At 39.0% G+C, this 26372-nt stretch overlaps 1 protein-coding gene across 1 annotated transcript; it reads left to right on the plus strand.

Moving 5' to 3' along the window:
• Nucleotides 1-61: 61 nt before the first annotated feature.
• Nucleotides 62-26136, plus strand: SEPSECS (Sep (O-phosphoserine) tRNA:Sec (selenocysteine) tRNA synthase). Its single transcript, XM_082760167.1, has 11 exons — nt 62-320; nt 1427-1581; nt 3800-3918; nt 4003-4161; nt 5077-5230; nt 9296-9398; nt 10936-11065; nt 11194-11285; nt 19863-19956; nt 20616-20706; nt 22396-26136. Exons 1-11 carry the CDS (start codon nt 207-209, stop codon nt 22643-22645), a joined length of 1461 nt encoding a protein of 486 aa, XP_082616293.1. The 5' UTR covers nt 62-206; the 3' UTR covers nt 22646-26136.
• Nucleotides 26137-26372: the final 236 nt, after the last annotated feature.

A 26372-nucleotide genomic window follows, 5' to 3' on the forward strand; every position in this document is an offset into this window, starting at 1 on the left:
CGCGGAGCAGCCCGCAGCAGCCCGACACCTCTCGGCAGCACCCGGAACGGGCCCGGCCTCCACCAGGGGAGGGCCGGGGGAGCAGCCGGGCGGCGCATGCGGCTCCGCGGGGCGGGCAGCGGCTGGCGGTGCTGCGGGAGGCGGCGGGGACTCCGCTCCGCTCCGCTGCGCTGCGCTGAGGGGGAGCCGGGCGTCGCCCCCCGGCCATGAACGCGGAGAACTTCGGCTCCAGCGAGCGCCTGGTGGCGGCGGCCTACGTGCGCCAGGGGGCGCAGGGCCGCCGCGGCCATGAGCTGCTCCTGCGGGCCCTGCTGGAGCAGGTAACCGCAGGGCCGCCTCCCCCGGCACGGCCCCGGCTCCCTCTGAGCCCGGGAGGCTCCGAAATGGGGCCGGGGTCGCGGGCAGGGAGCCCCGGGAGCGCCACGGGCCGGCCCGGGCCGCGCGGCGTGGGGGGCGGGAAGGCTGCCTCAGGGCTGCCTCAGGGCGCCCTCAGGGCGCGCGGTGCTGAGGGGAGGTGGCAGGCAGCCAAATGGTTTCGAAATGCGTCGATAACAAAATTAAATCCCTCTCGTGAGGTGCCGGAGGGATGTGTTTCTTTGTCTCCGGAGCCACTACCGGAGTTTCTTTTAGCTCTCGAACGTTTGCATTAGTCGCATCATCCACCATGACGGACTTCGCTTTCATACAACACCTTTAACTTAAAAACGTGCTCGAGTTAGCTCTGTTATCAAAAACAAAACAACGACAACAAAAACACCAACCTTTGATTTGCAATAGTAATGCTTTACGAGTTTGCAGTGCCTTTCCTGTGAGGGTCTTCTCTGTACTTCACTGAGGTGACTGCGTTTCTAACACCAAAAGGAGCTCACACAACTCTATCTGGTTGTAGTCCTATACAAATTACTTTCAGAAAGTAGTTAAGTCTTGAATTAGGGTAATAACTAGAAAGGAAACTATGTGGATAGGAAGATGAGTTACAACTGAAACTATGTTCCACTTCTAATTAATAATTTTGGTGCTATTATCCCAATTATCTCATTTTCACCCAGTTTGCTCTGCTGAATTTCTGCAGAAGTTATTAGGTTTTGTGTGGAGAATATATCAAATAATCCATAGGCTTCTAGGGAGCAATCAGCATGTATGGGCTGCAGTGGTGGTGTGTGTACCTTAAAGAGTACTTGATAGTGAAAAATACTCTGACTATTTTAATATCAGGATATGGTAATAGTAATCGTGTTGAATACATGGAAAAATCATTATTAACGTTTCTTTGAATCCAAGTTTGTAACACTAGGTAACAGCAGAATCAAAATACAAACTACAGTTCAGCGCAGAAAAGAAGGGTAACATCAATCAACCAGATTATATAAAGATGTGCTTGCTCTTAATTTACAAGTTTAGGAGTTATCTTTATATTGTTATTAAGGGAAAGTGTCCTGAAGATGGATGGGATGAAAGCACCATTGAACTGTTTCTTCATGAGCTTGCCATAATGGATAGCAATAACTTCCTGGGCAACTGCGGTGTGGGTGAGAGGGAAGGAAGAGTGGCGTCAGGACTTGTAGCCCGAAGGCATTACAGGTACACCTTATTGGCAGTTTGAATTATTCTGTTTTATTATTAATGTTTCCAAGGTGCTTATTTTACTGCGAATTGTTATCTGAGAGCTAGATAGCATTTGAGAAAAACAGTATAATGCGATATTGACTTGATGCAATTTTCTGTATTAAATTTTCATTAATAACTCATTGGAAAGACTTGAATATAACAAAAATCTTTTGTCAGGGTTGTGTCCTGTATGCTGAACTGGTAGAAGCCTGAGTTGTTGAATTGATTGAATGCAAGGAGAGATCTTCCTGCTTTAAAATAATTCATGCATTACTTGCCTTTTTAACGCTGTGCAGCTCCTCTGTGTATTATTCAAAAGTACTGAATGTTGGAGTTCTAAAGTATTGAACGTTCCTAGTGAACAGCTATTTGTATTTTTAATGTTCATTAATATATTTATAATGTGATAAGTTGATATGCGCATAAAAACTCAGTCTATTTAAAATTTATATATGACGTAAGCAGATTTATAAAGACTAGAAAAGCTGTTAATAGCTTGAAGCCCTTCTTACACTTGACAGGTGCTTTGGATGCTATAATTCTAGTGGCTCTGCATTAATATCTGAAGATAAACTTTTTTTGCATGGTGTCCTGTGCTGAGTGTATGCTGATTTCGTCCAGCGTGAATGAAACTCAGTGAAACTTCTTGGAATGTTTATCCTCGAAATATTAGCACAAAAGCATATTAAAGGCCAGAATTTTTGTGAGCTTTACCATATGGAATTTGAATTACTGAACCTTAATGGCTTTCTGAAGCCCCACCATACCATGAAAAACTGATGGAGAAATCCACTAATACATCAGTTTGGGGTTTTTGTTTGCTGTACTGCTGTCTGGTCTAAGACATGTCATGAGGGAGATAGAGAGTCACACCAGTGGAGTATCTATATAGCTGCTTTCTGAAGATGCTGGAGAAGGCAGGCCCAGCTTCTGGCCATGGAGAGCCTAGGCTGTCCTTAGCCATGGCATTGCGTCTTCACCTGTGAGTGTAAGCAATAGCAAAGAAAGGTTTAGTGGCTTTCCTCCATGCTCCTTATTTCTGCAGTATGTTTTACCAGCTAACTTTGGTAGTAGTTAGAGGTGGCAGGAGATGGTTGTGAAGCTGTCTGTCCTTTCTGCTTAATGCATTCTAAGGGCAAGATGTAGAGGGCTCCTTAGAAAGAAGTAAATATGTGCAGAAAAGAAAACAAAGTGTGATAAAACCATTAAGAACATAGCAGCAGAAACTAAGGGAAGAAAATATTTTGATGAAGTGAGGATTGGGTGCAAGTTTCAACTGATTATCAAGCCACTGTTCGTTTCAAACTATAGCCTGAAGTGGGGAAAAAATACTAAGCTGTAAAACTGTGCTCCAAGAAGTTCTGAGTTTCATCCACTCATGAGACTGCATTTTACTTCATTCCCAAGACAAAAACAGAATTAAAGCCATAAATAAGTGTGTACTGTTAGTAGCTTGCTTGAAGGGCTGCATTTTAGCCATAGGTAAAGTTATTTCTGTCAGTTTAGGTTTTATAAATGATTTGAGGATACTTCAATCCTGAAAGGTGCTAAATAATATCTAAGGTTTATAAGCACAGTTTATAAACATTATTTATAAATGTAGAATGCAGAGAGAGACAGTATTGTACAATAGATAAATTGAATAGTACAATGAGGTAGATGAATTGCAGGTATAGAAGAAGATGGGCAAAGAGATACACTAACTTAGATGTCTTTGAGGGCGTTTTGTCATGGTACGTATTATTTCTTTGCCCTGTGAGGGTAAAGCATTTGTCAGGGGAGTATCCGTATAGTACAACCATGCCTATACTATGTTACACTATAGGCAACTGATTTTTTTTGCTTTGGATTTTTGTGTCTGGACGTATCAGTATTTATCATGCTAGCTCAACATGCGTCAAGAAGTTGCTGGCGTGTATTTAAACCAGATGCTAAAGGTTTTGCAATTTTGGGCCTTCTCCAAGTTTTTATTTGCATTCTGGAACATGGTTAATCTACAGATCAAAACAAAAAAAAAAAGGACACTTTCATACTAGTATATGTATTTTGTTATAATGGAACTCAAAATAGCAGGTATTACATTGGATACATTTTCTGCAGTTGTTTATCAAACAGTTCTTTTCAGTCAGCAAGAGTTGCTGCTTTGCAACATGAAAAATCTTGATTTGTGTTTTCCACCTTCTTTGTTTAGGTTGATCCATGGAATCGGAAGGTCAGGTGATATCTCTGCAGTCCAGCCTAAGGCTGCAGGGTCCAGCCTTTTGAACAAACTTACTAATTCAGTAGTTCTGGATATTATAAAGCTGGCTGGTAGGTGTAAATCTAAAAATATCTATGTGTATACATATCCTGCGTTCTTCGTGTTAATTTCTGACTTCTGTTTTTTATGTGCAGGTGTCCAGACAGTGACCAACTGCTTTGTGGTTCCTATGGCAACTGGCATGAGTCTAACTCTGTGTTTTTTAACATTGCGGCACAAGAGACCAAAGGCAAAATACATTATTTGGCCACGTATAGACCAGAAGTCTTGCTTTAAATCAATGATAACTGCAGGTAATAGAGGGACAACTGATTACACAGTTGTGTTCTTCTAACACATGTAAAACTTCATCTTTCAAAGTGATAGTGAATTCACTTGTTCGGAGTAAGATCCAGAAAAGGTCTAATGCATAGCAGTGCTAAGTGCTTTATTTCTACACACCTGATTTCTAACAGGCAATCACATGAGTTTTCCTAATGTCTTATAAAATGTTGGAGTATGCTGAGGTAGGAAGATGCATATAGAGAGCACAATACCAAGGAAATGACATTCATTCCTTAGTTAGATGCCTAATTTGCTTTCCTGAGAACACTGTAAGACTGAGGCTCATGGTTCACAGCCCTCTCAGGTTTATGCAAAAAACAAATGTCCCCTAGGAACTGGGATCAGAAGGTGACAAGCTAGACGTCTGACTTGCACGTTCTATTATTTTGGAACATGGCAAGTGTTAGATGTCCCATTCATTTGTAATCTTGCAGTGTCAGTGCTCGCTCAGAAAATGAGTTTGATGCCTTTCTTAGTTCAAACCTTATCTTTTCCAAAATGCAATTCCTTGTTTAGCAGAGTATAAGCAAGCTAAGGGTAGAAGTCTGTCCCTGTTCTGATTCTGTCTTCTCCTGCAGACAGATTTGTGGGATCAAGGAAAGGGCAAGTAAGGGATACCATAATTTTCCAGCTCAGTGAGCCAGTGGTGGCATAGATTTTGGTTTTAGTTCCTAGGAAATGCTTATTTTCTGCATAAAAGATTCATTAGATAAAAATGACCAAAAAATTAGAAACGGATGGATTCTGTACTAATGCATCTTAATCCAAAGCTAAAAGAATCTGTAAACAGGAGAAAGATTTTTTTGGATTTATTCTAGAACCAAAACTCCAGAATCAGTTGGAGAGTCCATGATACACATTCAGGTCTTGTTCCATTTGGTTAGGTTTTGAGCCTGTGGTGATAGAGAATGTACTAGAAGGCGATGAGCTACGGACAGACATTGAGGCAGTGGAGGCTAAAATCAAGGCTCTCGGTGCTGAAAATATTCTTTGTGTGCATTCAACGACGTCTTGCTTTGCTCCGAGGGTACCTGATAGGTAAGTAGTCTTCGTAAGAAGTGCTTTATTTGTTGTCATTGTGAAAAAACTGTGTTTTGGATCCCTGTATTTCTTACCTTGCCTAATTACTGCCAACAACTAGGGCAGATACTTTAATCCCCTTGGGTAAGGGTAACAGCAAGTTGTCAAACAATGTTCCACTTTCAGAAAAGTGTGTGATGGAAGTAAGGGTAATACAGGTCTTCCTTCTCTCACGTGACTGAGGTCACTTTTAGTATAAGGAATGTTGCTTTGGCAGTGATTTGCTAATAATTTAATAATGTTGCTTTGGCAGTGATTTGCTAGTAATTTCACAGAAGTAGTAGGAGTAGACTTGCATAGAAACATAGTCCAGAAAATATAGTTCCACACCTAATGCCAAATTTTAATATTACTCTTGCCTGTTCTACTCTTCTGTAGCCAATGATGAATTTTCCTAGGCTATTAATTAAAAACTACAAAAAAACCCTACAGCCAACATTTAAACCCTTTGAGCCACTCTTTTCTGTATTCTGCTGGTGTCCATAGCACTAATAAAGATACACTGGTACAAGAAAACTCTTGAAAATCTGTAGTGCAGATGTGCTTTAGGAGTGTAACATACGATTTGCCCTATTGTAACATATCTTAGTTTGAACATTTGCTGCCTGCTTGCTTGCTCGTGCTTCTTATGATTTCCAGCTGTTAAATCACCATTAAAAGAATCGCCACTTACAATACATTGGACTCCCTCCTAATGTTATATGTCCATGTGCGTAACTTCTGTAGTTGCTATAAAAATGTGTAATTGAAGCACTAGCTGAAGCAGAGATGGGCACTACAGTTATGGAATAGGAAAGTGAATATTTGAGTCGTTATTTTTATGTGTAGATTAGTTCTGAAATATTTGAAAAACCTCTCAATCTGAAAATGACTTGCTGGAGTAGGGTGTGGATAAAGTATTTGGTATATTGAATCATTTGACCAAATTAAGCAGCACTGTTACTTGCAAAACCCACTTTCTCTTTTTGCTTATGAAAATAAGTATCAAGAAACAAATTAGCAAGGTTTTAAAATTGAACAGGTATATTTTTGTGGTCCTGCATGTACTACATGCAAGTGCAAGATACTAACGGTTTACTTTCTACATGTTTTTAAATGTAGTGTCTCAGTTGCCTCACTTTAATTATTTTGTGTTTGTCACAAAGTTGAGAAGACTTATGTTTAGTTTTCATCTGCAGTGCATTTGTTGTTGTTGTTAGTTACTGTGTTACCTGAAAAATTAGTTGAATTTTTGCAAATTTAGAAGAGAAATGTTACTGAGTTTGAAACATGGTGAGTAAAGGCATGTTTCCTTCTGATTTCCTACCTTTAAAAAAACACCACAGTATTTATCAGAGGTTTAACCTAGTTGCTATAAGGAAGTTAAAAACAAATAATTCTGTCAGAATACCATGAGCATTGTTTGAAGTTGAGTTGCAAATTTATTGGCTAGCTTAAATCAGAGCTATCAAAATTGAATGGTCTATTTTATAGCTTGGGTAAATGAATCTTCTCCTTATCTGCCTTCTCTTTTTGACACGCGATTGTTTTGTTCTCTACAACTAAGAGATGAAATATGAGGTAGTGGCACTGTGTTATGATATACCACAGATACAGGAGGAAATGCACACACTTTCTATTTAAAGGATACTGTCAGCTATTGAAGGCCATAACATCCATCTTCCTACAGGAAGGAAAATGCAGCATTTCTGGAGGGTAACATTTTATAAGTCTCTTTTTAAATAGTTTACATTTTTAAGGTTTTGTTTAGTTGTAGTGGTGTTTTATAATTATTAGTGATTTAGGATTGTTAGGTCAGGGAAGATGTTTGTGCCTATGTACCCATAGCTTTCCTTTGAAGTATTATTTAACTTTATTGGAATAATGCACTCCTGTATAAATCCCTTTCTTGGAGAGACATCAGTTCTCTGTCTACCTGCTGTTACAATGAGTTGTTTCTAAAACTACTGTATTTGAAAGAGAACACAAGGAAAAAAGTGTCTTCTTGGTTAATTTTTGTACTTAGCAGAGCCCTCTCTGTATCTTGTTACTTTCATTAGTATTAGAAGAAGGAGCAAAAGGAGCAAAGCTTTTTTTTTTTTTTTTTTTTTTTTAAATGAACTTTCACAAGCAGGAGAGGAAGAAGGAATAAATTGGAAAATATTTCTGTAAGTCCTGTTTGTGGCTTTTAGGAGCTTGAGTAGTAGCCTAACTTAGATTAATGCTTTATTTTTCTGATATGACTAGCTGCTCTTAATGGTTCAGTTTAATCCTTGGAAGCAGACAAGTGGTGTGGTTAATTGTGTGCTTCCCATACATAATCACATATTCTTTTCAAGCTACAACCCTCTCATCCTGTATTGTAGCATGGATCTAATTATTCAGTAGAATAGTTGTAGGAAAAGTAAAGAGCCTTTTCTGTTTTCAGGATTTGTAGAATATAGCTTACTGCTTCTCTAAGGCTCAGCAAGTAGAGAAAGGTGAGCACACATAACAGTAAACCCTCATGTTTCCAGGTAGGTGAAATCCTCTACCTGCACTTGAAAAGAAGCCTGTCAGAGGGGGAAGTACTTTCCTCTGAGTCTCTTTGGAAGGCGAGGGATGAATCTGATCCAGATCGGAAGGCAAAATCTTTGCCCTGTGTAGTGTTACGTTTCCTGAAGTATCCTGTTAATGTTATGCAGTTCAGGATTCAGGGTGTTGATAAATGTGAAAAATTACTGGACATGCAGCTCTTGCTGAATATCTTGACTGTAGAAAATGAATACGTACATGATACTACTGGTGTTACCTCGTCGTACTTGTGATTTACATACTGGTGATTTCTTTAGAAATAAGACTGTAATGATGCTGTTTTCCTAAGGATTGAAGTTCAGAAAATGGAGCCGGAGGTTTGTGGCCGAGTTTGCATTACAAAACAATGCTGGGCAATGTAATAAAAATAGAATACAAAGGAATGTCACCTCTTGGAAAATGTTTTCCTACTCTGTCACATTTTATATGGGTGTCAGTAAATCACAGAGGGAGGCTATACAAAAGGAGATCTAGTCAAAAATACATTGAAGGCTTGGATTTTTCTGTTGTTTTTTAATATTACCTTTTATCATCACTTCAGATTATTGTATATTACCTTATTTTTTACATATAGTTTTTCTTTCTAGAAGATATTCATAAGCTTGTAAAAAATCAAGGGATTAAAAAAAATGAAGCATGATGGGAGTGCCCTGAAAAGGTTATTAAGCATATGTGTGTTTACAAAGCTGAAGTCCCTTAATGGAAATGACCTCTGCATCCACATAAATCCTAGTTTCACTGAGAAATCGATCCAAGCTGAACTCAGTGTAATTTGGGGAATTTCTAAAGGCAAATGAAAATTTTCTCTTTATTTCTGAGTAGACAATTGAACAAAATTTTAATGTGTTGATGTCCACATTCAGACATTTTAAGGCTATCCATTTAAAGCTATCATTTTAAGGCTGTTCATTCCTTTGAAGAATGTCCTTTCTGTTAATCAGCTTAGCTGATTTAGTTTAGAATACTAGCTCTTTGAAGGAAAAAAAAAAAAAAACAAAACAAAACGCAACAACAAAACTGGAAACATGTCACAACTTCCTCTTTTATGATGTTCTCAGTTCTCAATTCCCAAGACACATCCTGAATCTTCCATCAGGCCATTTTCAGGTTGAATATTAAAAGAAAAGGAAAAATGCGTAAATGGCTAAAGTTCTGTTACTTATCAGTAAAGTAACATGAAAAAGATGTTAATATCTGAAAGGAAGTGATTTGGGATCTGTTTACTGTGTGCTAAACAAAACTTTCAGTGAAGCATGAAAAATCTCAGCCTGGGTCAACAATTTGTAGTACATGTAAAAGCTAACAGGTTCTTCTTAACCTTTGCTGCTTAAGGTGACAACTACTACCATGAGGCACTAATCAAAAAGGTTCTTCTCATCTCTTGTAGACCTTTCAGTCTTTTAAAGGTCTGATTGATAGCATGAATTATAGTTATCAGTATTTCTCTGAATTACAATTTTATACTCACAGGCTGGAGGAGCTGGCTGTCATTTGTGCTAACTATGACATTCCCCATATTGTCAACAATGCCTATGGAGTTCAGTCTTCAAAATGTATGCATCTCATCCAGCAGGTAGGAACTGTGTATTTCAAATATATATATATTTTTTTTTAACAAAAAAGAGAAATCTCTAATTAGAGACAATGCTAGCAAATTTTGTCACGTTTCACAGCTCTAAGACTAATCCTGTGCATGCCTGGTAGTTGAACAGTTTTCTGAGAACAAGGAGCAGAGGGACATAGCACTTAAAACAATACTTGTTATTTCTATTATGTGCTTCTAATTTAATAAAGGTGTCTGTTATGGTGGAATTATGTCCTTATTAATCTTTCCTAAAATACTTCATAAATTTACTGACATAACTAACTGTAAAATAATGGGTCATACTTGAATGTGGATTAAACCTTCAATAGAATGTGTTACAGATTTTCAATTTCTTTCAACTTTTCAATTTAAAAAAAATAAAATAATAATATGTAGTACTTTAATATTTATCTACTTTCATAGTATTTAATATGCATATATGTTCCTGAATATGCTTTTCAGGTTCTGTTATGGTGCATAATTCTGAATTGTACAGTTCAATTTTACTGAATTAATCAAACTGAAGTCACACAGCAGAATCTACCTTTTTTAATTTCTATTTTTATTTTTTCCCTTTAAGAGTGTGTGTTTGGCTAGGCATAAGGACATTTTGTTTTCCAGGAAGAGGGGGAATCTACTGTGTGGAAGTTATTTGCAAGCAGCGTTATATAGAATCAATAGAATATCCCAAGTTAGAAGGGACCTACAAAGATAATGGAGTCCAACTCCTGGCCTCCACACAGGACCACCCAAAAATCAGACCATGTGTCTGAGAGTGTTATCCAAACACTTCTTGAACTCTTTGTAGCCCTCCTTTGGACACTCTCCAATGGTTTTATGACCTTCTTATACTGTGGTGCCCCACGGCTAGCAATGCCGTGCCTGATGCACCCCAGGGTATGGTTGGCCCTTTTGGCTGCCAAGCACACTGCTGGCTCATATGCAACTTTCCATCAGCCAGAACCCCCAGATGCGTTTCCATGGGAGAGCATCGCAGTTCTCTTGTTTTGATGTAGATAGATTTATATATATATATATATATATATATATATATATATATATATATATATATATATCTTGATACTTTGATATATTTATATATCTCAAAAAAATGTTTATTTTCTCATGAAGCATTAACGTGTAGCCCTTTACTATCAGAATCTGTGAGACTTTTTGATTTGTACATTTTTAACTGCATAATTTCCATTAAATTGCAAGGATTTTTTTGGTAGTTACTGAATGAGCTACATTTTATAGACTTGCAGGAACTAAACCAATATTTCAAATTGCAGCAAAATGAGAATTTTTAAGACACTATGTAAGCAGACAATGAATAATGATAAGCAACACTAAGAAAAAGTAATATTGCAATTTTTAACTGTTCATTACAAATACAGTATCAGAGAGTTTTAGGAATTGCATTTGTTTCAGTTACATTGCTGAATTATGTTTAATAATGATGCTATCACAAGTCTCTTCTAATGTATGCTGTGCATTTTTGTTGTTGTTGTTCCTTTTGACAAAGGGTGCTCGAGTAGGCAGAATAGATGCTTTTGTTCAGAGCTTGGACAAAAATTTTATGGTTCCAGTAGGTGGTGCTATCATTGCTGGCTTCGATGCGTCCTTCATTCAGGAGATCAGCAAAATGTATCCAGGTAAGTAGTTCACAGACTGATTTCATCCATACAAAGTAACTGTAGAAAACTTGATTATCAGCTGTCTTTCACTACATTTTTTTTCTTTTGTAAATTTAATCTGTATATTGGGTTTTTGTTTTTCCCAGGAAGAGCTTCTGCATCTCCTTCTTTAGATGTCCTCATTACACTTCTGTCTCTAGGTGCCAGTGGCTACAAACAGTTACTGAAAGAGAGAAAGGTAAGCTTTCTGGAAATCAGCATTTTCTTGAAGTCAGCTGTTAAAAGTCTTGTTGCGAAACTGCTTTGCGTAGTAAATCCTGTTTCTTTATAGAAAGCTGTTGAATTTCTTTGGAGCTCGCAGTTCTTAATCTGGAAAGGCAATACAATATAATTACTTCATGGCCAAATGGTGTTCATGAATAAGCTTGATTTCCTTGTTGTATTCCAAGCCAGAGAGTTAAACTGAGGTCCTGTACTATCTATCTCGTGCAGTATTCATATTTGTTGTTTCAGAGTATGACTAATACAGTAGGATTTTGCCCAGTAGAATCTGAGAAATGCTACAGTGTTATAATCACAGTGCTTCCAGGACCAAACCAAGAGACTGGACACGCAGACCAGGGGTTTCTGCTCATCTTCATGGCCATATCATGGTTTTGTGCTATGGTAGTGTTTAATTAAATTATTTTGTACAGCATTCTCTAGTGAATCACAACTTCTAATAAGTTATAAATCCTGTGGATGGCCACAAAACAATTAAAAGACTGTAATTTAAGGCATTTATCTAGATACAGAGCTAGGTTTCTTCTGTGCCTCTCCCAGACTGTGTGTTTTAAGTTGGATATAACTGCATTGCACAGATATTCCTGTGGTCTAAAGTTGGAACCTCTACATATCGAGTTGTCCTTAATTCTGGACGTATTAAAGGCCTGATGTTGCTACCTGTATGCATTAACGTAGAGAAATATTTTTGTAGAGGGTTTTAGACAAGGAAATGCTGTGTATTACATACTGTAAGTTAATAGTTTTAAATCATGCATGATGTGCTCCGTTGTTTTATTTATGAAATAAGTTCCAATTATTTCCTGCTGACAGCTTGCTCTTGCCTCTGATATCAGAGCAGAGCAGTAGTGCTAGATGCTATGACTTTTTTCTAGCTCCTTGTACAGGCATGCAAATACTCTGTACTGGAATTGAGATCCCTAGGAATAGCTAGAATATAGAGAAAAAAAAAAAAAAAAAAAAGAACAGCTTAGTTGACTTAAGCTATGGAGTACCACCAAACTGAAAACGTGGCTTGTGAAACACTGAAAGCAGTCACATTTTTGCCACTGCTGGAATACAGTTTCTAAGGTTGTTTTATTCTGGACTGCTGTGCCTATTGCAATGTATGATTTGTGTCTTCATTAAAAGCAAATTTTATATTTCACTCCTTTTACTCCCACCTCCAAAAGAGTTTCAAGTGAATTTATCTTGTCTTCTGCAATACTGATTTTGATGTTTAGGTTTACACAGTCAGCAGATAACATAATGGGCAATATAAATATTGTTCAAGTCATAAATAATAATTCTTTCATAAGTAAATTGTCCTAATGAATAGGTGTATATTTTAAATTATATCGTTTCCTTGGAAGTAGGATTCTAAAGTGAATAAAGCATTACATTTTTACAACTTCAGGTCTTTTTTATATCAACTGTGAGTATACTCTATAAACATAGCCTTATATATGGCATAAATATGTTTCTTTTATTGGATTTGCTGTAGGAATAGAAACCTTTTTTGCTTAAATGTGTTTGTTCCTGAATTGTAAAAATGTAATAGTGATAGTTTATTGCCTGTGCTCTGTGAAGGCAGAGGCAGAGCTATTAGGCTCTCAGCAGGAACTATTTATAGCTTGACATTGAGTACTCCTTTCTATATCGGTGCAGTTACACCTACTCACACAAAGTCAGCTATAAAAAACTTCCAATATTTCTTTTTCTTTCTCTTTTTATACTTATTCATGAGTGTTATTTCAAGTTATTTGAGCTCAAGCCAGAGAGACCAGAATATTACTGAGAAGAGATTAATTTCATACAACCAAGGGAAAAGAACAATCATAGAATCTCCTGAGTTAGAAGGGACCCACAAAGATCATGGGGTCCAACTCCTGGCTCAACACAGGACCACCCAAAAATCAGACCATGTGTCTGAGAGCTTCTTGAACTCTGGCAGCTCGGTGCTGTGACCACTTTCCTGGGCAGCCTGTCCCAGTGCCTGACCACCCTCTGGGTGCAGACCCTTTCCCTAACCCCCAGCCTGACCCTCCCCTGTCCCAGCTCCATGCCGTTCCCTCGGGTCCTGTCGCTGTCCCCAGAGAGCAGAGCTCAGCGCCTGCCCCTCCGCTCCCCTCATGAGGGAGCTGCAGGCTGCCATCAGGCCTCCCCTCAGCCTGCTCTGCTTGGGGCTGAGCAAACCAAGGGACATCAGTCACTCCTCATACGTCTTCCCCTCTAGGCCCTTCACCATCTTTGTAGCCCTACTTTGGACACACTTCAATGGTTTTATGTCCTTATACTGTGGTGCCCCAAATTGCACACAGTGCTTGAGGTGAGGCTGCAGCAGTGCAGAGCAGAGCAGGACAATCCCTTCGCTCAACCCTACCAGTGCTGTGCCTGATGGACCCCAGAGTATTTCTGGCCCTTCTGGCTGCCAGGGCACACTGCTGGTTCACATTATGTCCACCTAATTTAGTATAATCTGCAAACTTTGTTAGTATGCATTCAAGTCCTGCATCCAGATTATTTACAAAAGCACTGAACCAAACTGGCCCTAAAATGGAGCTATGGGGGACCCCACTAGGGACTGGCCTCCAGCCTGTTTAATATAATCCTTGGAGCCCGACCCATCATCCAGCTGTTCACACACTGTATTTTGTGCTTCTCTAGCTGTGTGCTGGGCATTTTGTCCAGAAGGACACTGTGACAAGAAGTGCTGAAAGTTTTGCTGAAATCCCAAAAGATCAGATCTACTGGCTTCCCTTGGACAACTAGATGGATAACCTTGTCATAGGAGGCAATGAAGTTAGTTAAACAGGGCTTTCCTCTTGGGAATCTTTGTTGGCTATGACCAATGACTGTGGTGTCTTTCAAGTGTTTTTCAGTAACTCTCATGATAATTTTCTCCATAATTTTACCAGGCACTGAAGTGAGACTGACAGGCCTGTAATTGCAAGGGTCTTCTTTCTTGCCCTTCCTGAAAATTGGAACAACATTTGCCAGCTTCCAGTCTCTCCAGATTCCTAAGACCACTGAAAAATAATTGAGAGAGGTCTTGTGATAACAGCAGGCAGCTCTCTCAGTACCCTGGGATGACTCCTCTCAGGCCCTACAGACTTGGTGCATTCAGCTCGAGCAGCAAATCCTGAACAAGTTCAGAGTCAGATGGCAATTTATTGTTCCCCCAGTTACGGTACCCCAACTCAGGGCTTGGGGGGCCCCAAGGTCCATCATTGGTGTTAGAGGCAAAGGCCTTACACATCTCTGCTTTATCCATGTCACTGTTTGTGGCCATCCCCATCACGCAATGGGCCGATGTTACCTCTGGTCCTCCTTTTGCTGTTAACATACTTTAAAAAGCTCTTTTTGTTGTCCCCGCAGTACTGGCCAGCTTCAACTCTAGTTGAGCTTTGGCCACACAGATTTTCTTTCACAGTGGTGAATGACATCTCTGTAGTCCTCTCATGTTCCTTGACCTTGTTTCCAGTGGTCATACACTTTTCTTTTCTGCCAAAGCTCTAGAAGAAGATTCCTGCTCTGCCAACCTGGCCTTCTGCTCTGCTTGCTTGACTCCTGACACCTTGAACTGCCTGTTCCTGCGCTCTTAAGAGAGGGCTCTTCAAAAGTGGTCAGCACTGATGGACCCCAATACCTTAAAAAGCATATTCCCAGGAGTCCTTCATAACTAGTTCCTGCAGCAGCCTGAAGTTTGCTCTTCCCATATCAAGGGTCAGAATTTTGCAGGCAGTTTTTCTCGTATTCTCAAAGATTTTAAACTTGACTGCTTCGTTGCCACTATGGCCAAGACAGCCACCAATTGCCACTTCAGCCATGAAACCCTCTCTGTTTACAAACAGCAAATTTAGGAGGGCAGCTTTCCTGGAGCCCCAGCATATCCAGCTCATCTTGGAGCAGACTGAAGGGCCTTGCAGGCACCCAGCCCCTCAAACTTTGGCACGCCATCCCATGCCAGCCTGATTTTACTCCTTTCCTCCTTCAAAGATTTGAAGTTTAAAGCTCCTTCAATCAGCCCTGCAAACTCTTGAGACTAAATCCATTTCCTACTTTGAGAAAGGTGCATCCTGACAGGCCTGGTGTTATGTAGATCATCCCATGACCAAAAACATCCAAAATTCTGCCAGTGACACCAGCCTCGGGGCCAGATATGTACCTAGCATGGTATTTTCTGACAGGCTAGCATTCATGGAGTCTGAGATTCTCCAAGAGTATGAAATTGTATGTTTGGATACGAGGGAATAAAATGGTGCAGTGAATCAGAGGACAGGAGAGCAAGGGAGTAACACATACGTGCTGTCCAGCTATCTGGGTAAATGTGTCAATTTATGACAATGTAACAAGGAATGTGCTCCGTGGTCATATTTAGCCTTGATGTTGCTTGAGAAAGGATGGAAAAAATTTAACCAGCAGTCATTTTTTCTTGCTTGTATGAGATTCTCAGTATGGTTTTTGATATGTCTACGTAGTGTATAGAGGAGTGGTTTTCTAATTCCAGTCAGGGATTCTAGGTCCTTTTGTAGTGCAGACAATAACAACAGATCCATAGTCAAATCTGTTAATATTGTTGCTTAACTCATGCTATTAGGTAAAGGTTATCCTGATGAATTGACTGCTTTGATTTGCTCAGTGCCAGTCACGTTGTGCCCCGTATTCTGTATTGCCAGGTCTCTTAAAACTCTGTCTGCATGTGTGTGTTTGTGTGAGCCAGGCTGCATGTAGCAGGTAGAGGGTGATACCACGAGCAGTGGGCTTCCATCGTCATGTCAGACCCGGTGGAGAGCAAGGGACCTACATTCTGTAACAGGCTTAGTACCTTTTAACTGTTCTCCATTGTGTAGGTAACCGATGCATTTAATCCAATTAACTAGTCAGTGTACCACTCTTACTTAATTCTGATCGTCTTAAAAATATTTCTGTGTTACTTGGGGTGTGATGGAGCTTTTTATATCTGTGTTCATCTGTCTGTATGCTTTCTAGAGTGATTATCTGGAGCCGTTCTTATGTCCTTATGGAGTGTGCATCTAAAATATTTAAAACCACACCGAGTGGGAGGAATTTGTTTGATTTTTACAATTCAGTAAAATACTGGTTTTACATTTTGTGTTTTATCATTGATGTAAGAAAACATGGTTTGTTCTGATAGGAATAAATTATTTGTACTGTTCAGTAGGAGTTTATATTGCTGCTCTACTTAAGATTGAATTTAAGAGAAAAGATTTAATGCTGCATATTAAAAATGTAAAACTTCAAATATTCTTGCAAGAAGAAAGATATTCATTGCATTGTTTTTTTTTTTTTTTTTTTTTTTTTTGGCCTAGTCAGTTTGCTACACAGTAGTTTGTCAAATCTGTGGGAGAATTGTTGGGTTTTCATCGTGAAATATATAGAACCTTATTCAGGTTGTGGTCTAGATGTCCAGCCACTTGTCTCCTAGTCTGTGCTTATGACCAGTGTTATTCTGTCCCAGGTGCAGAGCCCACCATTTACCTTTGATGAATTTCAAGCTGTTAATGGTCATCTGTTGCTTTTGTGATACAAAGATTTCAAAGTTCTGTAATTGGTTTTGTAATTCTTAAAGTTTCCACTGATTTATGAATTCAGAACAAAATTCTTTTTTTTCTCTTGAAATGCAAGAGAATCTATAAATGAGACTGTAGTATGTGTAGGTGTTGCACAATTACATGTACAGTTTCTGTTATGTTTTTGGTTGCATTTCAAGAAAAGAAGCCTTCGAAAGGGGCTTCTTGGTGCTGTTATTAACAGGCTGCTGTGCTCAGCATTGCAGCCTCTTTTTGTGTGCATGAAATGGTGTGGCACAAGGGGGAATGGTTTTAAAGGGGGCTGGAACCAGGTAGTCTTAAAGGTCCTGGCCCAAACCATTCTGTGGTTCCATATGTGAGAGTCAGTCTGTATGTAGTGCAAAGAGGTGGTAAAGTTTTAATTTTTTAAGGGGAAAGAGAATTAAATAACAAAACATAATTGATATTTAGTGCTTGGGTTGCTCAGTGCAACTTCAGCATAATAGTTAGCTTCACTGGAGAAAACTTGAATGTCTACCGCAGAAATTCAATTATGTAAGAGCTCATTTGGGTATAATTGCTTAGGGTGCTTATAAATTTTCCACATAATAGAAATATTTTGTAATAGGGGTTGGTTATAGATTTGACCTCACAAAATATTTCATTTTTCTTTTTTTTGGAGAGGCCATTAATCTATTTTACAACAAACTGTTTAACTTCTGAAACTATAAAATATCAAGAGGATGTAAAAATAAGAAGTTCTGATTTTTTTTTCAGATAGCTTCAGTCAAACTGATAAAAATGCACATTTGGATGTTTTTTTTTCCCATCTTTGCATTTTTACTGGTTCTGCTAAATTCCTGTGTATGTGAAGGCTGATCTAGTAACACAGGTACTCAATGTAATTTAGTACAGTGGGTAACTGTTTATAACAACTTGAAGTCCTTTTATTAATAAATACTATAATAGATGCTATGGAGAATTCCCTAGGTTTGGGAAAGACAAATGAATTGCTTGGGGATTTCTTTCTTTTCCAGAATAGGCTTTTCTCTGTGCAGTTTTCATCGATAATATCTCCATAGTAGGCACAATTAATGTATAGTTCTGTAAAACTCTGCTTTGGTTGTAGAAATAAATAGCCAGCAGAGGGAGCACAAATTAGTTTATGAGTTGGATTCCAAAAAAATCCTGATATAATGGCTAAACATATTAATGATGCTCATTGTGGAAAGCAAATAACAAGTGTTTATATTCGGTGAGGGACTAAGAGGAATGGAAAAGTGTTGGAATGTTTGAGTAAATGTTTTTCAACTTCTGCGAGTGAACTGTAAATAAGCTCTGAATTAAAGCCACAAAATCATTTGATTTCAAAATACCTCTAAAAATGTCAGTGGAATGATTCTTCACAGATTTCAAGCTCTGGAATGCCATAGATGTCTCCCATAGTTTTCTGTTGTTGTTCAAAGTATTGCATAAGCTTTATGGTCTGGTTGATAGCGAATCTGCAGCCTAATTTATTTAGACAGTAACACAGTACTCTTTTTCCCCGGCAGAATTCATTCCATGGTATTAGGAAGTGCAAGTCAGGAGTGGCGTTCATTTGATCACTCATGAAGTGAGACTGGTTTCACTGCAGTGGCTTAAGAAAAACATCTGTAATCTTCTAACTTAGCTACTGCAAAACTCACGAGGTTTCGTAAGACCTGTGGGAGGTTCTGTTCAAGAGCATAATTTTGATCACAAGCTATAATTCGTACCTGTCAGAGTGTGCAGGTCAGAACAGGACACTGGTCTGCAAACAGAAGAGACAACTCTATTTAAAGAATGAAAAATCACTTGTCAGGTCCAGATATTGATGTGGATGCTGAAACAGGCAGTCACATTGAAGCAGATGAGAGGCAGAGTCCTTTTGGCCAGAAAGGGAAGAAATCTAATGTGTAGTATCTTTTAAAGACTACCCAGTATCTGCATGTTTCTGATATTATTTATGAGAAACAAAGCATTAAAAAGAACAGAAGAGAAGCCAAATAATATAAGAATGGTGTTAATTCTTACTGTGTTGTGTTTTGAGCTGATATGTGAGGGGGAAGACAATAAACTGAGGAAGACCATGAGCAGTTATTGTAGATTATTATAGAAATAAAACAGGGATGAAGGAAGAGAAGCATACTTTAATGTGCAATGTGACTTGTATCTTAGCCAAAACATTTATGAATCTCACTTTTATGATACTTTCACAATAAGGGTGGAATCCAAGTAAGTGATATCAGGAATTCAGATATTTCCATTTTTTTTAGTAGGCTTGAATAGGAGGGGTTGATGCCAGGAAAAGGACTGGCTACACGATACAGCTGAGTATTCAGGAGAATTTTATGTTGTATGAAACAAAACCATGTAGTCACAGCCTTCTCCTTGAGAGACTGTATTGCTTTTCTCATGCAGAAAGTCTATGAACCTTTGGGAGTCGTGATTGCATAATAAGTAGTAACACAATGTGCTGGTTTTAGTCTGGAATGCGTTAATAGAAGGAACAGAAGGAATAGAATAGGAAGGAATAGAAGGAATGTAAGGAACAGTTTCTCACAATGTGGCTGTCTGTGATGGTAACAGATCATTCTTTGGCTTGTGGGGCCAGGGTGAGGGGAAGCTCCTGCAGGAGTGGGGAAAGGTCAACTCCTTCAACAGGATACTAGTGTGGGGGAGGACCTGCTGTATAGCAGTCATCTCTTCAAGATTTTACTTCCCTAGGCTTCAGTTCCACAGCGAGAATGGCTGACATCCCAAACACGTATATTAGTCCAGATAGAGGGCTTTCCATCATCTTGAGGGGAAGAGCAGGGTTAAGAAAATGGAGCTTTTCATTTATAAAAGGATTTCAGAGATACGTCTGGACAACTTCTTCGGTGCACATAAAAAGGATGTAATGAAGATTTACTAGTTTTGTGAAATAGGTACTGTTTTCTGTTTGATAGCTAATAACAGAAGTATTGCATCTTTTCTTTTTTTTTTTTTTTCCCCAGGAGATGTTTTCCTATCTTTCAAGTGGGCTGAAGAAGTTGGCAGATACCTACAGTGAGAGACTGTTAGACACACCACATAATCCCATATCCTTAGGTAACTCTTGTTTTTTATATTTCAAAAGAAATTCTAATATCCTGTGCATTCGTAATGCCGTTTCATATACATTTCCTATACATTAGTCATTGTTCACTACACTCCATTAAATTGTTCTTAAGCCAGGATGAAACCATTGAACCCAATAAGGTAACCATCTATAAAAGCAGAGTAGTAAAGCAGTGACTCAGGCCCTTTACTTTTTACAAAACTGCTCCTGTCCAACGTACTCATTTATTGTAATCAAGGCAGGCAGAAGATGTTAGCGTGTTGTAAGACTTCATAAACAAGTAGATTTTAAAATAAATTAGGGTGTAATTACTTCTCACTTCATTTTACAGTGCTGTGAAACAAATTATGGAATTCCTACTCAAGATATTTGTTCTAACCAAAAATTCTGCTGAACATCAAAGTAATGTTCCCCCTGTGCAGAATCTCTGCCTTACGTATAGTCCAACCAAAGAAGTAATCCATGACAGCTTGTGGGAAAACAAAATGACAAAACATAATCGTATTTATTCTTTCTTGGTATCTAAACACAAATACTTGGCCAGACTTTTATTGTTGGAAGACACCTTATCCACCTTATCCCCTACGGTTCTCTTTTTGGGAAAAGATTACCTTTGTAGTAGTATTAATCTGATCTTTTGTTACTTCAGCCATGTCACTGAAGAATCTAGATGAAAATAACGATGTAGCCGTTACCCAGCTTGGATCTATGCTTTTCACAAGACAGGTTTCTGGAGCAAGGTGAGGATGCTATGAGCTTGAAAATTTGGGGTTGTGTTAGGATTTCATAAAATATATAGTATAATACTTGTTTTGTGCCAGTTGCCTCATGATTACAGATTTCGGTGTGGCAATTACTGTTCCAAGAGTAATATACCCTTTTTCCTCAGTGTTATCTACTAATAATGTGTGTACCTGCCTGAGTTAGCAATGAGGCCTTCTTTGTTAGCTTTGGTAGACTAAATAGATAATCTATCCCCATTTAATTCAGTGTCATTATTCCCTAGAACCCCTTGGTTTCATTTAGTTTCCAGCTGTTGTCTGATCTTACAGTTAAGTTGTAAGCTGCTTAAGGAAGATCTTTGTTTTGTTTATTGCAGCACAAATACGGTTGTGCTGGACGTCAGGGGAATAAGCTTTTAATACCCTGCATAGCTTTTTGTCATATGGAAGAAAATCCCGCTTTCCAGAACTAACTGTGTTAAAAAAACAACTTCAACTCGAGCCGGTGTGAGCTGAATTTATTCTTATTGACACTGGTATGTGGAAATGTGAGCCAAATCATTTTTAATGATTTTGGTTTAAACATGTTAAAAGAAGAGAATGATTTAGAATTTGTTTTGGCAGAATTCTTTAATCTGAATACTACTGCTGCCATGCTAGCTTCTGCTGTAGACTTAATGTCATTTTCTGTAGCAGAGTTGATTGTTTCCACATCAGAAGGTATGCTTCATTAGCTTGGATTATTCCACTTCCCGCACAGATGAATGACAGTAAATCTATATGTACTGTAGTTAGAGGCTCTTTTTAATTTGCCTGTCCTAACCTTGGCTTGTCCTGAAATTTCAGTCATCTTTGGCTGGAATGATTCAAGAAGTTCCGTGTTGGAAAAGTTAAAGCTCTCCAGTCCTTTGTGTGATACAAAGGCTCCCGTTTTCTCCTTTTCTTGTATAAGCAAGTGATTCTTTTGCAGTAAATACACAGTTAGACCTGGCATTTTGACAGACTTTAAATGTTAGGCTCGTGGTGCATGGCAGTGGTAATAATAGCAACTTCCTGCTTTGTTAGCACACAGGCTTTTGCATAAGCTGTGGTTTCAGTACTTCAGTACAGTAAGGATCTGCTAATCCTGGTGGAGTTTGTCTGAACGCAGTTTCCTAAATGGATTGCAGGGAATTTATTAAATTCTGACCGATTGATTGGTGTTAACTGTTTGGGTAGGCTTAACTAGAGCCATAAGGTGAGTTTGACATGGAAGGGTGTGGATTAAGGTCTTGGTTTGTCAGGGAATGGGTGTGTGCTGAGAAATAGAGTTTAGTAGGTAGGGGTTCTTCATATGAGGAAGAGGTAAAAGCAGTGGTGAAAAGTATCCACTGTGAGGGAGAAATGTGATTCTGAGATGTCTTTCACCCCATGCTGGGGAACTCAAAATACCAGAAGTGAAGATCTTAGTGATTAAATTGGAGAGGGGAAGGGACATCCCCCTATGCCCACAGATTTGACCTAATGTAGGATCTGCTACCACTGTCACTCATAGCAATGCTTGAGCACTAACTTGGAGAATGCCTGTTCGAAGCCTGCTTACAGGCATTTGTTTAGAGTTAGGAGGTACTGCTCTGTATATGAACTTGTATGAATATGTTCATCGTAGAGTATCACATCAAAATATTCAAGGCATCTTTAACTGAATCACAGTTTTGTTTGTTTCAGGGTTGTTCCTTGTGGGACTGTACAGACAGTGAATAACTACACTTTTAAAGGCTTTATGTCGCATTCAAATGACTATCCCTGTGCTTACCTCAATGCTGCATCAGCAATTGGAATTAAAAAGCGAGACGTAGACGTATTCCTAAAAAGACTGGACAAGTGTTTGAAGACTTGTAGAAAAGAAGGAAACAAAGAAAAAAGTGTGAATGAAATATGTGATTCTAATACAGGCACAGAACAACTTGCAAACTAGAAGATACAGATGCAGTAACACAGGAAGATACATTTTTGTTTGAAGTATGAGGTTTGTATTGCATTGTGAAGCTGCAGTGCAGAAAATTTATTCTTAAAAAAACAAATAACAACAACAAAACTTGGGTGAAATTCAGGCTCAGAGGAAACAGATGATATTCTCCTATTCTCCCTTCCTAGAAGGTCAGACATAAGCTCTTTGCACCACACAAGTATACTTAATATCTGCCAAAGTAAAGCTCTGCATTCATAAAAGTCTTGACCTGGCCTGTCAGCCTGTGGGTGACTGTTGGGACTGGTCGCAGAATGCTTACTCATGTGTTCTTCGTTAACGAGATTTTCTGTAGCAATGACTAAGTTCCTGTCTAGGTACACAACCAAGAAATGCTCAAAACTCTCAACGGGTCTTGCTTTTCCTCAGCTTACTTGCCACTTTTCTTTTGCTTTCAAAGATTTATATAAAAGCATTGGGATAGCCCTTACTAAATACAGTGTTGAAACTCAGTGAAGAAATTACAGAGTTGGACTAGTAGTCTTTTTAGATGTTCTCACGTCTCATGAACTGCCTAGAACAAAGCAGCCATCTGTGGCAAAGGAGAACCTAGAATACCTCATATCCTGCCAATACCCAGCTCTTGAGAACATTTTCATAGTTCAGCAACCCAATGGAATGCTGAGGAAGAGCAGCTGTGAAAGCACGGGTCTGTGGAGCAGAGTGGGAAAAACATTTTTATTCATTTCATCACTTCTTTGATGGTTACTCTTGAATAGGGGCACTCAGGTCAGAGATCTATTGAAAAGGAGGAAAGCTTTGTGGGATGAATGCAGCAGTTTCAAGGGGCAGCGAGACCTGAGGGTGTTTTGGCATTTTTAGTCCATTGTTTTTAAATTTATAGACATCCACTTCGGAACTGTCTCCTGCTATTGGCACTCGCGCTTCTGTGGCTGTGTGCAGTTACTGATTTGAATTCATAAAAGAAACAATAGATCCAGGGTCTGTTCCTGGAACAAAGGTTCCATATCACTGGAGTGACAGTGCTGTAGGTTGCAAAATTTTTAGCTAATTATTCTTAAATACAATTACTACATTGTATGTAGGTTTTTATGTCATTTGCTGTTCAGAGTGAGCTGAACATTCAAAGACATTTTTCTTTGTCCGTAACGTAGTAATACTTGGGACACCACGATTAATGAGTTCTAAATGTCAGGAAATTTTCTAGTTACTTTGTTTGGTGGGATCTAAGCCGTATCCTTCAGAGCCCTCTGGAAATTGCCTTATCAAAACAGTGCTTTTGAAAGGACCGTCCCTCCAGCGTGCTCAAATGGATTGGTACCAGAGGTGAAGTTCATATGTGGAAGTTAATAGACTGCTAATCATCCTGAAGGTGCTTTCACTTGCGAAGCTCATTGTATCTTTAGTTTAAATTGAACCTGCTCCCACATTGTTATTGCTACAGTTACACTTCAGATTGATTAAAGCTTGTGGAAGGGATGGCTCCCTGGACTACAGGCACAGTTGTTATTTGCTGTACAAGCACATCTTAGGAGAAAGGTAATATAACTTGGCCACTCGGTCCTTGTGGCCGTAAGGAGATGTACATTTTTTTTCTCTTTTTTGGTTTTGTTTTGAGATGATGCTATACCTCAGTTTTTCCAGTCAGTAAAGCTCTCCCACAGGCTTGAGGGACAAAACTCTGTAGCTCACTCTGCCCTCTGTATTCAGAGCATTGGAGCAGAGAGTGAAAACCGCGGGGCCTTGGTGATACCTTTCTTCCTGGTTTTGGGTATTGCCGTTTCCTGCCTGAATGAGCGTAAGTTACTGATTCAGATGACTAGTCACAAAGTGTGAATATTGGAACTACTGTTAGGAGAGTTTAGGGGGGCTGCATGGTAGCAGCTACAATGAGGATTTGACGAGTAATATCCTGAAACTGGAAAAAAAAACACCCAACAGCAGTTGCCTTTTCTGAGAGGAAAAGACCTCTACTCTACCTTGTATGTTCTTGTAATAAATTGTCTGCTGCAAATAATTTACTCGCTTCTACTCTGAATTAAACTGCTTTCTCAGGTAGTGTTTATCCTGTCTTCAAATTGCTTCCCACTTGAAAACAAAGATAAAAAATTAAACAAAACTGTCTGAACAGATATCCAGGGAAAAAATTACCTGCTTTGTTCTGATTTTGTGCTTTTAAACCTGTTTTTAATTGAAAAACATTTTAACGTGACACGTTTAGTTACAAATTGTGTGTCTGTGTGTCATTTAAAGCTCTTCACAAATCTTAATCATTCCTCCAATTAAAGTCAGGGAGTTTAAAATATTTTGAGAAACACGCCCACCATGAGGTATAAACTCTTGAACTAAATATTTGTATTCTGTTACTTTGGTAAGTTGTACCAGTTCATGGTTGTGTTTACCTGCTTTGTCCCCTGAGATGTGGTAAGTTGTAATTAATGCTAAATTTATATAGACAGAAGCATTATATAATGCCATGATAATTATATTGAAACATTAAGGAATTCAAGTGGCGATATACCTTAAAAGAAATGGAGAAGAAATGGTTATTTACAGCATACTTGAAACAGATAGATAGTATTTTTCAAGGAGAATATAGACCACTTATTCTCTATTCACCAATGTCTATAATAAAGTAATAAAATAATACTGGAACATGCAACTATTAGCAGAGTTTTCATTTTCTTTGTGTAATAGATAGGGGGAGATTCCATGGCTATGGCAGGTCTCACCCACTAGAAGTAGTACTGCTGAAAGATTATAATAACATGGACATAACTTTGCCAAAAAACAAATATACTGGCAATATTTGCCATCCGTGAAGTTCTTTCTAAGGTTGTACAATGAAGTTAGAAGGTTCTTAACTCAAAAAATGAATGGTGCGACCCTTTTCCTGCCCTCTATATAGGCACATGACACTAAAGACTTTCACGGACCTCAAAAATCTGCTAGAGCCAACCTGTAATCTGCAGCATCCGTGTTACTAATGAGACATTTAGGAAAGCGTCGTGGGCTTCAGATACCACTTGGGGTTCATTTAGCAGGAATCCTTAGTAGGAACACCACAAACATGCTATTTCTGTAGCTACCTGTCCCTGTCTTGTTATGGGTCACGTGGTTACCAGCGGTGAAACAGGAAAGGGCAAGCACTTGAAATATTCAGGAAGAACTTAGGGTTCAGAAGTTGAGGAGGTTACTGCTCTTGCTACCTAGTTGGTTGCTCTGCCAAAAGTTACTGCCTCGTAGCAGGGCTAGCAAAGCAATCCGCCCACTTGGCATCTGCCGCAAGTCATATGCTGTATTAACAACTGCCGAAACAGGAGTGTTGGAGTGAGCATTGCAGGTAGAAGAAACGGTGCCTGTGGAGCAAGCATGGTTCCTGTTCTGCAGAAAACACGGTCTGCACATACCTGCCCCTGAAGATCATAACCTTTGGCAGCGTGGCAGGGTGCGTGGGTAGGCAACAACCCCTCAGGTTGCCGCTGTCTGAACCACTGAAGCGCCTTATGCCCCCTCAGACGCCTGTAGTTGTTTCGTGAGATGCTTTTCTTTCCCTCTGATGCTACCTCTTATGCTGTCTGAATCTATATAGGTGAAAGAAATGAAGGAGCAGATGGACTAGCCTTATAAAAATAGCGCTGGGATAATATAGTGCAAGCAAACTGACACTGAATGATCCATCCCACAGACGCACTCCGAGTTTACTTTTGTAGTA

This window comes from Aythya marila (assembly GCF_965140915.1).
Source record: "Aythya marila genome assembly, chromosome: 4".
NCBI classification, from domain to species: Eukaryota; Metazoa; Chordata; class Aves; order Anseriformes; family Anatidae; genus Aythya; species Aythya marila.

Excerpts from the sequence above, each read along its gene's own strand:
- SEPSECS (XM_082760167.1), top strand. The coding sequence starts at position 207 with ATGAACGCGGAGAACTTCGGCTCCAGCGAGCGCCTGGTGGCGGCGGCC. Across the intron at positions 5,231-9,295 it reads GCTCCGAGGGTACCTGATAG|GCTGGAGGAGCTGGCTGTCA; the intron begins GTAAGTAGTCTT and ends TTATACTCACAG. Across the intron at positions 11,286-19,862 it reads AGTTACTGAAAGAGAGAAAG|GAGATGTTTTCCTATCTTTC; the intron begins GTAAGCTTTCTG and ends TTTTTTCCCCAG.